The 15,916-nt window shown below is 43.8% G+C and overlaps 1 protein-coding gene across 1 annotated transcript; it reads left to right on the forward strand.

The window, feature by feature from the left end:
* Positions 1–200: 200 nt before the first annotated feature.
* Stmnd1 (stathmin domain containing 1) lies at positions 201–15,475 on the forward strand. The gene is made up of 5 exons (XM_050144187.1): positions 201–419; positions 5,815–5,995; positions 9,120–9,271; positions 13,955–14,086; positions 14,765–15,475. Exons 1-5 carry the CDS (start codon positions 210–212, stop codon positions 15,047–15,049), a joined length of 960 nt encoding a protein of 319 aa, XP_050000144.1. The 5' UTR covers positions 201–209; the 3' UTR covers positions 15,050–15,475.
* Positions 15,476–15,916: the final 441 nt, after the last annotated feature.

Consider the following 15,916-nt stretch of genomic DNA (forward strand, 5'->3'; position numbering starts at 1 on the left):
GTGTCCTAAAGAAATGAGCGTCCTGGAAGATGCTTAGGTTCAGCTCTTCCCTCCTTTCGCTCTTGAAGCGACACGAATTTGCATCCTGGTAGGGGTTTGGATAGTTTCTCAGATCTTCTAGTTTTCCTTTGCAAAAGTCCCATCGCTGCTCAGGTCCCAGGTCTGCGTGACGCGGTTTATTGTGGCAACAGTTCCCAGCAACTGCCCAGATGCTGAGCACCTACAGCCCAGCCTGGAGGTGGGGGGAGGACGGAGCGCTGGGCCGGGATTGGGAAACCGGGACTCAAAGACGAGATAGGAGTCCCCCAGGCACTGCCTACAGAGGAGGTGCGATGGGCTGCGGACCTTCCCAACAAGCAGGGGACCGGAGCCAGAGCCGCGTGCCCTCACCCAGGAAGGGCTGGGAAGAGGGATCCAAGGTAAAAAACAATCACAGACCGTGTTGGAGCACACGCCTGGAAACCCAGCGTGCAGGCGGCTGAGGAAGGAGAATTGCTTCCAGTTTGAATTTGAGGCCTGTTTGGATTACAGAGTGCATACTGAGACTACATAGCAAGACACGGTCAGAGAGAGCAGAAGGGAAGGAGGTACGAAAGAAATGGGGGGGGGAGGGGAGGGAGAGACCTGAGGAAGACAAAACCACAGAGTAGTGGCAGGATTTCCCACGCTTCCACATTCAGGAAGCTCTCGAGTTGTCTGGAGCCAGTCTGGAGATTACTGCCCTCTTAGTAGGTACCTAACAGAATGAGAACCAAGCATGTTTATTCTCTGCCACTGATGCTTGGAGTCTCCAAATCAAGAAAGAGTACATGCATCTATGTATCTATGTCCAAGAAGACAGATGGATGTGCCCATACCCCGGGCAGATGAGGAATAACAGGAGGGCTTGTGGTTCTGCCCATCACCCTGGATTCTCAGGGAAAGTTGGGAGTTCCTGGCAGTTGCCAGCAATTGGTGGTTCCGGAACTCCTGTTCTCTGTATTTCTCTCCAGCACAAAGCTCTGTTAACCATCTAGCTACATCCTCTGGACGGTGAAGCTCATTGGGGACAGAGACAGAGGGAACCTAATTTGTAAGTCTCCTTCCCATCTTTCCACTGTGCCTCAAGCTTGTGTCCCTGTCATTTCCCTGGCGATAGTAAAGCGAAGTTCCCACAATGCAATGGGGGCAGAACAGCCGGGTTGCTTACCATCCTTCCCCAAATCTAGAAGAGCGATTAGGCCCTATTAGCCTTAACAAGCCAGGCTTGGCCACCTATAAAATTAAGAGTGAAAGCAGAGAGAGAGTTTTAAATTTTTTCAATGTGATCACATTGAGAAGATGAACAACAACAAAAAAGAGGTCCGGTGACTCCCCAAGTCCATCTTTGGGGTCCTGGCATGGGGTGTCGGTCTAAAACAGAGGATGAGGAAGCTTAGCGGATAAAGGTGTTTATGTGAAGCCTGAATACCTAAGTTCAATGCCCTGGTCCCTCATGATAGAAGGAAAGACCTGAAAACTATTTTATGAGCTCCACAGATGTGCACACACATGCACACACACACAGAAATGCAGTTTAAATTCTTATGGCAAGAGGGACTGATAGGGGTGCTGATCCGGGTACGGTCCTTTCCATCACTGACCCCATTATGATCCCAACTCCAGACTCTCCAGCAGAAGTGATCTGGCAAGTTACTCTGGTCATGGTGTCTCTTCCCAGCAATAGAAACTTTAACTAAGACAGTGGTCAAAAAGGACTCTTTATGGGTTTTCTCTAACATCTGATATAAGTCTTGCTTTTTTACTAAAAAAAGGACTAAGTTACTTGTTAAAACATTATGTATATGTGTGTACGTGCAAACATGTCTGTGTGCATACACATGTATGCGAGGGGAATGAATGGCCCATGCTTTTGTTGAAGCCAGGGTTGATGTTGAATATCTCCTTCTGTTGGTTACGAAGTATTTATGTGGCATTTTTATATTGTGTGCACAATAAACAGCCTGTGGGAGTCAATTCCCTCCTTCCTCCATGTGGGTCCCAAAGATTGAACTTGGGTCCTTGGACTTGGCCGCAGTGCTTTTCCCACTGAGTAACTCATTGACTTGCGCCTTTTTTTTTTTTATTTTTATTTTTTAAGTATCTCTCACTGACCCTGGTGCTCATTCACTGGCTAGACTGTTAATCAACAAGCCCTGGAATATTCCTGTCTCTGTCTTCCAGCGCTGGGAATACAGACATATCCTGCCACACTTGCACTTTTTGTGTGGGTGCCGGAGATCCAAACTCATCCTCATGTTTGCACATCAAGTGCCGTAGCTGCTCTGCCATTTCTTGGCCCTCTTAAATCTTGTTAAAGAGTCATTCCTGAGTGTCTTTGAGGGGTTGCTATTTGTAATTATATTACTAAGAGTAAATTAGCAAAATTTCTACTTCCAAAGTCTTCCCTCAGGTCCACAGGCAAATGCATTTATACATGCCTCTGCTCATCAAGTGACTGACAGTTTCAGCTTAGAGAGTATCAACAACCGATTCCTGCCAAGCTGTTTGGAAAATATGTTTCCCAAAAGAAGCTACAGAAGTACATACAGTACTTACACTACTTACACACACACACACACACACACACACACACACACACCTCATAATGCAAACAACAGGCACCTGTGTAAAGTTGAAACCAGTGTCTTTTTTTTTTTTTTTTAATGCTGGTGACTCTCTCACAGAGCTGTCAGCTTGGGACTTGTAAGTTTTTAATGTGAAACCTGATTTAAAAAAAATGTTAGCTCCAAGGCATTGAAGTATACAAAAAGATCAATCTGAGACGTCGAACACATTGAACCTCTGCTTTGACAACTTCATCTTGGGAACAGAATAGACCCTCCCACCCTCCTTCTATCATCCCACCCAGTACCCTTCTTATGGAAAACTGCTAGGTTAATACAATATGTAATATGTATTGGTGTGAAAATACATGGCGACATCTCCTGCGTATACAGATTCAATCATTTATCAGTATCACTAGTGTCTTTGATTTACAACTTCCTCAATCTACATAACAAAATGGGGCCAACATTCCTCTACTGTGTTATGAACTGACATGACATTCGAAAGGTGGTCCTGGTTCTCCAAAGAGAATTGTTCACATTTTCTTTCACCACCAGGTCACAGAAGCACCTGTCTGTAAATGAAAATAGGTAGAGCTCCTCCCTGGGGTTCCCATCCCAAATCCAGCCTTTCTGGTGATGAGGAAGCCATTGGGAGGCCATCTGAAGTGGTAGTGTTTGAATCCATTCCAAGCTGTAGATTGCAGAACATGTGGAAGAAAGCCAACTCTTCTGGTTTATGAACACTCAAAATTTCACTCCGTTCCTAAGTGTTTTATCAGCATTTTGCTGGCTGCTGTGGCTGCCGTTAAGCCTCTTCCATTTTCAGAAGCTCGACTTAGAAATGTTATATGACAAAATCAGTCCTTACGTGTCACATGGTGCATTGCTGGGTTTTGTTTTGTTTTGTTTTGTTTTGTTTTAAGTGAGTCTACAAAATGCAACACAATACAAAAATGTGAAAATATGTGAAAAATGTGAAAATATGCCTCTCACTATCACTGGCTTTAAATATCTGAAAACTAGGGAAAGAACTCACAATGAGGATTATACATCTTTAAATTCAACCAGAGCTCCGAGGCCCTGAGAGGGAAGCATCCCACAGCGTCTGTCTTGGATTCCTTCGTCATATGGGCACATCCTAGTGTCTCCTGAGGGGAGAAGCCCCCATTGAGGGATTGCCCTGATCAGACTGGTTTGTGGACATGTCAGTGGGAACAAAAATGTTCAGTCTGTGTCATTGCATCTTAGAAGTGTATAATTTTATCATTTTCTTTCATTTCTTTTATCATTACTAGAGATCAAATTTGGAGTCTTGTTTGTTGGTTGTAGGCAAATGTACTATCATTGACCTGTATCCCCAGAGTGAGGAATGGGAAGGAAGTGTCCAAATTACTCTGAAACTCCTGTTCTTCAGGTTGGACATCAGACACATTTTGTAGCAAGATGTGGGCCTTAATAAATTGGTCAACCCCACCCCCACAGCCTTTTTGGCCAAAGCCCAAAGTGCCTTCCCCAGCTGGCTATGACCGCTGACAGGAATTTCCCCAGCAGTTGCTCCTTGTTCATGTTTCCCTGACATCCAATGATCTCCATTGCTGTGTAGGCTTCACCCTTACAGATTGTGCCTTTTCAGGCAAGCATGCTAACTCTGCCATGCAAATGCCTGGCTCCCTAGACTTTCCTGAGCAATATTGGTGGAAGCCTCCATCACCCATAACCCTTACATTCTAGGTACCTGGAAAACTAGCATTGCATGAGTGACGTTAAGGACTGTTCCCAAGGAGAAGTAGCCAGGTCTCCTTGGACATACCCTTTGATGCCTGTGTACAGGAATGACTAAACACAGCAAGATGCTTTGCAGATGGGTTCTCTAGAGCTCTCATTTCAAAGAAGTCTTTCCAGTAGTTATAATTAACCATTGATGGATGCTACCAGGCCAATTCTTGATGGCTTCCAGGTACTTTTCCTATTATCTCAAAGCCAAGTACTTGGCTTTTTTTTTTATGGTGCAGATTTCCTTACCAACCATAAACAGAGTCCTTTTCTGTTTAAGTTTCTCTATTCCTTTTACTCTGATTTTTGTTATCAGCTTTCCCTGTAAATTGGGCTAAAGGAAACTAGCTATAACCATGCCACAATGTGAATGCTTTATTCTCCTGAACGATCTCTAGCAGATTAGTTTGCCAGCTTGAAATTTAGCCTTACACAAACTCTCAGGGCATGGATAGAAAGTAGAGTCCTTTGCCAGAATTTAAACTCATGGGCCCTTGTCCAATCCCCAACAGAGTTCTCATTTCCATTTAAAGCCTCCTGGGAACAGTTTTTACTATCAGCATTTCTGTTGATATTCTGAACTTCTGTGTTGTCTTCATGATTTCCCACTGAACTCTGCCTAGAGCATTCTAAGGTTTCCCTTGCCTGTGTCTCCAAACATTTCCAAGTTTCTCCCATAATCCAGTTCTATAAGGTTCTGAACAACACACTCAGGAGCAGCCACAGGAATGAGACTACTTCTCAGTATCAATAATTTCCCTTGTTAGTAAGTTTTCTGTTACTATGACAAAATGCTTGGGATAAACAACAGAAGTGGGGAGGATTTATTTTTGCCAGAAGTTTCAGAGGTTTCAGTCCATGGGCACTTGGTCCTTTGCTATGAGACAAAAATTAATGGCAGAGAGCTTGAGAGAGAGCAAAGCTTCTTATATTATTGAAACTGGGAAATAGAGAGAGCCAGAGAGCAAGGGCCTAGAGACAAGATACCCCTCAATGACCTATTTCCTCTATGTACCGCATCCTAAGTCCATTCAGCAATGATTCACCAAGGAGCCATTGCATTTATCATTCTCATGGTCCAATCACCTCTCAACAGGGCTACCAGTTGGGGACCAAGCCTTCAATATATCAACCTTTAGGGACATTTTTATATTCAAATCATAACCCTCTCTCTGTCCGGCTCTTATTTAAAAACTAACAACAGCAACAACAACAACAAAAAAACAATTGTGATTGCATCTGGGGTTCACATTGAATAATTCCAATAGCCTGACTTTCTTGAGAGCAGAACTTAATCACATCTGTATACACATATTGTATAACATGACATCCATAGGCTGTGGTTACTAATCAGACTACTGCAGCTAGTAATTGGTAAGTGCTCACAAATCTGACCCTGCTAGATTGTGCTAGTTTTCCTAAGAAATCTCACCAAACTGTTCTCTTTTCACAGGCTAGTGGCAGAGTGACTTCTTCCAAAGAGAACTGCAGCCCCAAAACGGAAGCTGCATGGCCCAAGGACACTGCAGACAATGCTGAAAATCTGGACCAGCAAACCCAGATGGGAAGCCTGCCTGGGACTATTCCAGAAAGCTCTCCACCTCCTGGTGAAATAAATGGGAGAGTAAATTCAGGTAACCTTTGCCTTTGTTCTTGTTGCTCTCGACCAGACATCTGGTCGACCTCTAAATATATAATGTATGTATCCGATGACCCTTTCTTTTTGGAGTCTTAGTGTACTTTAAATGGCAGGGTTCTTATCTCTAAGACATTAGAATTTAGTCTTAAGCCTTTATCATGTGAGTAAATAATGTTAGCCATTAATCTTGTGGGTGAAGTAATTAAAGCCACCTTAAAACAACAAGAGCAGCAAGAGCCCTTGTTGAGACTTGAAAAACACATTTTAGGAGTAGAAACCACACGACGTAAGGGAATGTAAGCCCCCGTGCTGTTGTCTTCCTAAGGGAAAGGTTTGCATTTGAAAGAATAAATAAAACTTTCATTAAACTGTCCCCCTCCCTCTCCCCATCCACAGCACAAGCAAGTGCACAGTAAAAACATAAAAGATGTAATTATTATCCGGTGTGATGTTTAAAAAGCTATTTGTGGCCTTTCTGCTGCAATGCTGTGGCCTCCCCTCCTTTGAGCTCTCCCTTGTGGTTGAGTGATGACATCTTATTTATATAGTTGGTCTGCCTTTGGAACAAAGTGAACCGCACAGACCTGGAGGGAAAGAACATCGATTTAGTTTAGGGGAAAACTTTTACTCCACGTCCCTGGCATTTCTTCTCTCACTACAAGTTAAGATAGAAAAATAAAGAGGATGGGGCCAGAGTGTTGGCTTAGTGGTTATGAGCCATTATTGCTGGTACAGAGGACCCGGGTTCATTCCCAGCATCCATATCAGGTAACTCACTAACACTTGTACCTCCAGTTCTCGGGGATCTAGCTGATAAAATGATGTTTGTATGCATGTGAGTACATGTGCAGGTGCAGGTGCACGTGTTGATATCAGGTATCTTCTTCAATTGATGTCTCCCCTATAAAGAGAAGCATAGTTACATGTTTGAGCACTTTTCTTTTTGCTATTGTTGTTTCATTTCATTTTGTTTTCAGAGACTAGGTTTCTCTCTATAACAGCCCTGGCAGTCCTGGAACTCACTCTGTAGACCAGGCTAGCCTCGAACTCACAGAGATCCACCTGCCTCTGCCTCCCATGTGCTAAGATTAAATGTGCGCACCACCACCGCCCAGCTTGGGTGCATTCTATAAAACTCAGTGCAGAGCTCTTTGCATTGAGAATGGGCTCCATTTCACACACATACGAGGCTGAAGAGCCAGCATTGGAAAGCACTGGTCTGCTTGGCCCTTTAGTGATGCCAGGTGACCTTCAGCTGAACACTTTCTCATGACAGGGGGGCTAATATCTGAGATGAGAACCAGCTGGCCGTCACGGGAGCCGCCTCTGCATATGTTTTCAAACCACAAAAAGCCGTGAACATTGTCTTTGTAACCACGGACTTTAGGAACAGCTGCGAAAGCCCGGGTCCACTGAACACAGGACTTTTTGAAGAGCGTTCACTTCAGAGGGCTCTGCACAGTGTCAGCTACGACTTGCGAAGCAGAGCCATCTTCGGGCCCACAAGCCTGCACCTTTTATTTTATGATCTGACGGTGTGGAGGTGGCTGTTGCTGGGCGTGGGTGATTTGCAGCAAGGGGGCTGCTCTCGAAAATACAGCTCATAAATCTGCTCCTGTAACTGGCTCCATGGCTCACCTTTAAAATCACTAGTAAGATCTTAGCTGCCGGTGCGCTAGCTCCAGCTCGGGTCCCCTTCGAGGACTCTTTCCGAAAAGGCAGACCTCCCCTCGGAAGATTTAGCAGATGGTTGAACTCGGGGCTGTAGAACCAGCCAGCCCTTGGCAGCTTCATGCTGTTTACCGTTTGTATACAAAGCATAGAAACCAAACTGCAGCCCGGAGGAGTCGCCAGGAGGATGTCCTCAGCCTCAGCTGCAGCTGAGATTGTAATTAGTGGAACAAATCGGCGTCACCTGACCCGAGTGCGTGCGCGTTGTTACAACAAAGAGGCTTGGCCATGGCAGCACGGGGACAGGGCTGGATTCTGTGCATATGAGACTTGCTACGGAAGGAATAGATTATGCTGATGTGTTTGTAAAGACAGCAACAAAAACTTGAACTTCAAAGAATTACTGAGCTTTATAACGGAAGCCAGATACCGCGGCTGTGGCGGTGGGCGTTAGCAACCTAAGTGCAGTCCTTGGACCGCCGGTGGTGGAAGGATAGAACCAGCTCCCTCAAATTCTTCTTCGGCCTCACAATCATGCAATAACACACACTTGCATGCATACCCACGGATAAAATATATAAGTAAACATAGCATGACTAAAACCCCGAGACAGATACTGGGATTCAAGTTGAAAGATCAGAGAAACAAAGCAGCCAACCACTAGAAAGAGAGCTCTGGCCTCTACAAAATCTTCAAACTGAAAAGAGGGCGAGTTTCTGCCTCATCCCACCTTAAATTCCTCCCTAGTGCTGGGATTAAAGGCTTGCACCACAACCACCCCGCCCCTATGGCTAAACTAGTGTGGTTGCTGGGATTAAAGGTGGGTGCCACCACTGCCTGGCCTGAATGGTTGACTAGTGTGGCTAGCTTTGCTTCTCTGATCTTCAGGCAAGCTTTATTTGTTAGATCATAAATAAAATATAATAAATAAATATGTAGATAGATAATTGGTAACATTAAAAAAGAAATTATATATTTATACAAAAGTGTCGAGACAGATTTGATTCAGCGACTTGTATAAGGTACCCATTTATCAGTTTTTAATTATTTACTTTGTGCATGTATGGGTGTGAGGATGGTGCATGTGTGCATCATGTATCCTAGAGTGTGTGTAGGTACATATGAAGTTAGAAAAAGATGTCCCAGTGTCCTGCTCTATCACTCCCAACCTTGTTTTCTTGAGACAGGGTTTCTTGCTGGACCTGGAACTAGACTGACAGCCAGCAAGTCCCTTGTCTCTGTTCCCTGTTCTCTTACAGTGTTGTGGCTGTCGGCATGGTAACTATGCCAGATATTTTACACGGGTGCTGAGGATTTGAACTTGGGTCCTTGTGATTTTGCAATAAGGTCTTTTACCCACCGAGCTCTCTCTCCAGCCCCCATTTATCATTTGGGTGTTAAACTCTTTATTCTTAAATTTCTCTTTCTTTATGCTTTTTTTTTTGAAGACCCAGTTGCCAATGGGATAATCAATAAACCCCAACTCCTGGAAAGCTGGGAGCGACCGAAGTCATCAGACATCCTGGAAGAGTTAATTATCCAAGGAATCATACAAAGCCGAAGCAAAGTATTTAGAGATGGAGAGTCGTACGATGTCATGGCAAGTGATTTTGTAATTAACATTTGTTTAGACTTAAAATTAGCAATAAAGTATAATTGATCACAACTCATTATTTCCAGTATATAAGACTTACAGTATAAATGATATCATTTGTCTAAGCCAGATTTTCCTTCTATAAATTCGCTTAGTTCTCTGCGCACCATGCTTCTCGGTGGATTCGGAATCACCCTGATCATTAATGATTAATGAAGCCAATAAAGCATTCCCTGGGCTTGGCTGAATTTGGACGTAGTAAGTCCCAGGAAATAACAAGCTTTCATCTTCCCGGGGCTTTTTATTGTGTTGTCTTGTAGAATAGAAAACTAAACTGTGGTTTACCCAAGGGGAAAAACTGCCAGAGCTCCAGCAGATATGCCTACATGGGAATACGTGCAACCATGAAGAAGAAGGTTCCAGAAATTGTCGTGCTCTTTCTTTTCTTCATTGATTGTCACTGTTTGACATTAATGTGAAAAATATTTATCCTCTGATTTTAACTAATTTAGTGGAGATCTCAAGCTCTAAATTTTTATTTAAGTGAACTTTGTGTGTATGTGTGTGTACATACACATGTGTGTGCATGGCATACATGTGGAGATCAGAGAACAACCTCCGATACCAGTCCTCCAATGCTTCCACCTCTGTTTGACATAGGGTCTCTCACTGACCTGCAGCTGGCCACACAGGCAGGCCCACCAGTGTCCAGGGATCGCCCTGTTTCCTTAGCCATCTCATCCCTGGGACTATAGGTGTGCCCCACTGTGCACAGTTTTTATAGGAATTTTATAAAAAAAAATCCCAGATATTTACTCAAGCTGAGCCATGTTTATGACCATAAAATTTTTAATATGTTCAATATAAAACTCTGAAGAGAACTATGAAACATGATTAATAAAAAGCTCAGAGAGAGAAACTGGGGTTTACCTTAAGATCAGACAAGCAAGCAGCCAACCATTGACTCTTACCTCGACCTCAGTCCAAAATGGCGATCCTGCCTCCAGGAACCTCAGAATGAGACTGTGGATGAGAGCTGTTTCCTCCCGTTCTGTAATCGTCTCTAGGGCTGAGATTAAAGGTGTGCACCACTGTGATTAAAGGCACGCACCCCCCCCATTTCTATGGCAAACTAGTGTGGCTACTGGGACCAAAGGTGCACATTACCACTACCTGGTCTGTAATGCTGACCAGCGGGGCTGTTTTACTCTCAGATCTTCAGACAAGCTTTATTTAGTAAAATACAATTGAAATGCCACTAAGAAACTAAATATTTTGTTTGTTCCTTTGCTTTTAAACCAAGGCTCCCAGTATCGCTTGACACATAGATAAAAGAGAAATGAAATTGGGGGGGGGTGGAAAGGAGCCTGAGGAAATGAATGGAAAAGACAAGAAATGAAAAGGTGAAAGTAGAGACCAAAAGTTGAGCCAACATTGTAGAGAAAGCAGTTGGCAGTGATTACCTCAGCACGGTCTGTAGATCAACTCACTAACTGCTTAAACTAATATTCTACTCTGTACAGGAGAACTCAAGGATGAAAAAGTGGCATTCTTTTTACACAAAATAAAGTAGGGCCTGAAGAAGGTATGAGCACAAATGAAACGAGATGGCCAAACATCAAGATCATCACCAGACAGCCAACAACAAGAGAAAATAGGAAAGTGAGATGGTTAGAAAGGAATTGTATAACATACTTGATGATTAATCTCAATTGTCAACTTATAAGATATAATATAATATATAATCACCCGAGAAAATAATTTTTGGGCATGCCTGGGAGGGCGCATCTTGGTTGTGTTATTGGATGTAGAAATACTGTCCCCTGTGGGCGGCACCATTCCTTGGGCTAGGATTCTGAACTGTTAGAAAAAGAAATGAGCTGAAGATAAGCATGTATCCCTCTTCCCACTTTGCCTATGGATGCAGTGTGACCAACTGCCTCACGTTCCTACAGCTAAGGCTTTCTGGCAGGAGGATCTGTACCTGGACAACAAACCCTTCCTTCCTGAAGTTCCTTTCATTGGTGTATTTTATTACAGTCATGGAAAAGTAAAGTGTCATTTGACATTTTCATAGTATAACCATGATCCAATATGGTTTGGATGATGACAAATGTTTGACTGTATTTGAAAATATGAGAAAAACAGGTCTGTAATAAAGATGGAGAGGGGCTATTTTTTCGAGCTCTAGATGAGCCTCTGGGGACAGAAAAAAGAAAATGATGTCAAAATATGGGAGAGCAATTCAAATGGAGGAAGACATATGGAAACACTCCATTGCTAAGCGATGCCTCCTTAAGGGAGATGCAGTAACTCCTTGATGCTAATACCCGTGGGAATAAAATTACAACTTAGCTTAGTGAGCCCCAGTCACCAGAGGTGAATGAGTTCTGACTTCTAACAAGGGAGTGCACAGGACGATTAGCTTAAATATTGTGGAAGAACTCTATTCATGACAATGATGGACTTGAATTTTGATATCATTAATTGAATTAAAGGTAAATTCTCTTCTAAAATAGGATGGAATAAAATGGAATGGGATGGGATGGGATGGGATGGGATGGGATGGGATGGGATGGGATGGAGAGCCTGAGCAGGACCTTCTCAAAAGGACCACATATCACAAGCCACAACCACACCACAATACTTTTTCTCTCTTTTGTAGTAGATCCACATGGGCCAGTGTAAGCCAGGCTGGCAAGAGGCCAGGGCAGCAACACACAGCCCTGTTTGTTTTGTAGCCCAATGTGCTAGGTTTTAACCTTACATTGGCGTAAGTCACTTAGGAAGATTCCAACGCTCCCAGGACCCAGATCCCGCCTTGGACTCATGCCTGAGCATTGGGCTTGGCTTTCATGCTTTCGGAATCTTCTAGATGACTCTGTGGGCAGCCCAACCTGAGACCCTCCCCTCCGACAACAAACCTGCACGTGAGGCTGAGTCCATTATCCGGTGGGAAGGACTGAAGCATTGGTGATCGTAGTTCACACTCCATTGTTGTAAAAGAGAATTCTAAAATATTCTTGGACATACATTTTTCTTTTTGTGAGAATTTTTTATTGTTTTTATTGAGATATACATTTTTCTTCGCTCCCCTCCCTTTCTCCTCTCTTCCCTTCTACCCTATACCATGATCCCCACGCTTTCAATTACTCAGGAGATCTTGTCTTTTTCTTCTCCCTATGTAGATCCATGTGTGTCTCTCTTAGGGTCCCCTTTGTTGTCTAGGTTCTCTGGGATTGTGCATTGTAGGCTGGGATTAAAGATGTGTGACTCCTAAATACTGGGATTAAAAATGTGTGCCCTCACCACCTGTCACTTTCTCTTTTAGATTGGATCAATCTTGTGTAGCCCAGGGTAAGCTTGAACTCACAGAGATCCATCTGCCTCTTCCTCCCCAGTGCTGAGATTAAAAGTGTGTGCCACCACTGCCTGGCCTCTATGGATAATTGTTGGTTTAGCTCCGCACTCTGGTCTAAAGGCAAGCTTTATTTGTTAGATCACAAACAAAATATCACCACAAACTCTTTAAAAATTTTCCTGCTGAGGGGCTGGGGAGATAGATGGCTTTGAGGGGAAAGCAATCCCTGAGGACCTGACTTTGGCTCCCCAATGCCCCCATAAAGGAGGATGTGGTCACTTATGTCTATATAATCCCAGCTCTCCTAGATGGAAGCTCTTCCTAGATGGATGGTGGAGACAGGCAGGTCCCCTGACTCTCTTGGGTTAGCCACCCTGCACATGCAGTAGTGAACAAGATGAGCAATCTTGTCTCAAGGAAGGTGGAAGGCAAGGCTGGTCACCTGAGGTTGTCCTCAGAAGTTCATCTGTGCGGCATAATGTGTGCACACCTGCTCTCTCTCTCTCTCTCTCTCTCTCTCTCTCTCTCTCTCTCCCACACACACACACACACACACACACACACACACACACACACACACAGAGAGAGAGAGAGAGAGAGAGAGAGAGAGAGAGAGAGAGAGAGAGAGATTTAAAAATTAGGTTCCTACTGATGGGTACGGTTAGAGTGATTAAGTAGAGGCTTAGGAGAGTGTTCGTGTATTGTTTTAATTTTCTGTTGTAAATGCATGTTTAAAAACCATATTTTTGGAAAAGAATTCAAGTTAAAATTTTGTAGCCCTTTATTACAATTTCACTTTTGTAACTAGATGATACATAACCAGAAAGTCACTATCATTTTTCTGAACTGCCGTAAGTGTGGCCATTCAGATATGATGGGCAATTTTTACTATTTGGTTATTGCCAATAGCAAAGCCTAGCATAGAGTCATTGCTCGATAATAATTGATCACTCTCCATCATAAGATCAAAAAGTAATAAAAAAGCTAATCTCTATCCAAGTGAAAATAATTGGTATCACACAGAATATTATGAAATCAATTGCTGTCCTTGAAGAGTATAGGTCAATCAACCAAAGTTAAACTCTGAATGTCTTACACTGAGCTAGACTTACACACACACACACACACAATAATAAAAGTAGCAATAATAACAATAATAAATGTATTTTTGCTCTGAACAGATTTCACATTTATACTGCATCCATCTGCCACTTAGAAAATTTAGATTTTGAAATTTGCACTTGAAGCTGTTTTTTTCTTGCCTGCTCATCTCCACTAGGTCAAGGTAATAATCGTTTCTCAATTAAAAGCAAAGTGTCTTTCTCCAGGTGGACACGACTGAGAAGCCACTGAGAAAGCCGCCGGCCAGACTGAAAAAACTTAAGGTGAAGAAAGAGGTAAAAGATTTCACAATCCAAGACATAGAGGAAAAGATGCAGGCGGCCGAGGAGCGCCGAAAGGTAAGGGCTGTGGAAGCTGGTCGGATGGGGTTGACAGCCTGCTAAAATGAGCAGCCGCCAGACGTAGCCTATCAGGAGCCTTAAGACAAAACACGTGCATTGATGCACTGCAGCTCAGTGGTCCATGTGCTTCCTGGGCTCAACACTTTGTTTTTTCTTGAAAATTATTTTTGTGCTGTGCGGGAATGAAGTAGAACCGTGAACTCGGTTGAAATTTGTTGTTTCATCTATATTCCCTCAATAAACACTATTCAACCCTCTGGATTAAGTCACGTGTGGGGGAAGTTTCCATCCGGGTTAGAGGGAGGAGGACAATCTGGGTAGGGATGGGTATTGAGCGAAGCGTGGGTTCTGAAGACTGTCAGGTCAGCTCCTATAGGTTTAAGCACCGGGGTCTACAAGCTAAAGCCTGTTGTTCCTGAGAGACATGGCTTTACTACAGTTTCCTCACTTCTGCCTCCCTATTTAGTGGCCTGGAGAGCAAAGACTGGACTATAAACTCTATGGGGGTGGGCCCTGTGTCTGTCTCTTCCAATACGGTTCCCCGACAAACATCTGTTCCAAGACCAAGTGGTCACGTAGAATAAGTGAAAGCGGTCGTGACAAGCAATGTGGATGAGAGTGTGAAGAAAATAAGATTGCCAGGGTTCATTTCCACTCTTTAATATCACTTTTCAGACCAAAAAAGAAGAAATAAGAAAACGGCTACGGAGTGACCGGCTCCTGCCCGCTGCCAACTCTTCAGACGTAGCTGAACCAGGAAGGGCAGAGGCTCCGTTTGCAGAAGGTCTCCCAGCTGTGAGCACCCCTACTTCGCAAAGGTCCTACACACAGGAAGGAGAGCCACGCAAAAGACAGAAAAGTGGAAATGATGTGGCCCAGATGAATAGGGTTGACTCCTATGCGGGTTTGGGGACTGTGGAGTCAGACATGTATTACAACCGAGAGGACGACATATTCTAATAGTCCATTTTCAAAATGAATCTTACCAAGGGGTCCATTCCTTCCAGTTGCGACAGTCTTAGTGTGTCTCGTGGTCTTTAGGAAGTGACTGTGGCTCTACTCGTTGACATTGCTGCCCTGGGTTTAAGGGCTCATCGTGGGAGCAGCAAGGGGATGAGTTTCCGTTGAGTGAATTAAAGGCTATACTTACCCAGGAGGGATGGGGGATCACAAGGTTGCTGTTCTCCTTCAGAGTGCCTTCCAGCATTAGCTAGAGGTCTTAGATTAGGAAGCCCTGGCCAGCTTCCTTGAATATGCTCGTGCCAAAAGAAATTCTTCCTTTCACTGGCCTTGGCCACACCCACTGATGAGTCCTTCACAGCAAGCTGTGTAGATATGTGTTATGTTTATTAATAATCTGCGTGTTTCTTATGTTTTAATTCTTTGCTGTCAAAAATAAAGCAGTATCTTGAAAGTTGGATGAAGTATGGTCTTATCTATGTAATGTAAGTCATCTCTATCCAGTGGTCAAGTAATGTCAAGGATGAAGAGCGGGGATAGTACCCTCTGGGACAGCACTCACCCATCATGGGAGCTGCCCAGGTTCCACCCTTACTACCACCACAAACAAAAACAAATCAACAGATACCTGTGTACAGTAACATGCACTCTTCATGTTGAAGAAGAAAAACTCTGATTGGGAAAGAGTAGAAGGGGCTGAGGGGACTGAGGGTCAGCCCTGTGGGTCCACTCTTTCCCACAGACTGTCTGAGCTCCTGAGCTTGCTACTGTCATCTTGTCGGAATTATTTCTTTGTTCTCCACCCCCTTTACCAACTACATCCAGTAAAGAATCATGTCTTCCAAACGTACAGTCTGAAGATCTCAT

The sequence above is a fragment of the Alexandromys fortis genome, unplaced genomic scaffold (assembly GCF_014885135.2).
Source record: "Alexandromys fortis isolate MF-2015 unplaced genomic scaffold, M_Fortis_MF-2015_v1.1 scaffold_1, whole genome shotgun sequence".
NCBI lineage: Eukaryota > Metazoa > Chordata > Mammalia > Rodentia > Cricetidae > Alexandromys > Alexandromys fortis.

What these genes read in the sequence shown, in the direction of transcription:
- Stmnd1 (XM_050144187.1), top strand. Translation starts at nt 210, where the DNA reads ATGCTGAGCACCTACAGCCCAGCCTGGAGGTGGGGGGAGGACGGAGCG. An exon ending in GAGAGTCGTACGATGTCATG is followed by an intron (nt 9,272 to 13,954) that starts GCAAGTGATTTT and finishes GTCTTTCTCCAG; the next exon opens with GTGGACACGACTGAGAAGCC. An exon ending in CGGCCGAGGAGCGCCGAAAG is followed by an intron (nt 14,087 to 14,764) that starts GTAAGGGCTGTG and finishes ATCACTTTTCAG; the next exon opens with ACCAAAAAAGAAGAAATAAG.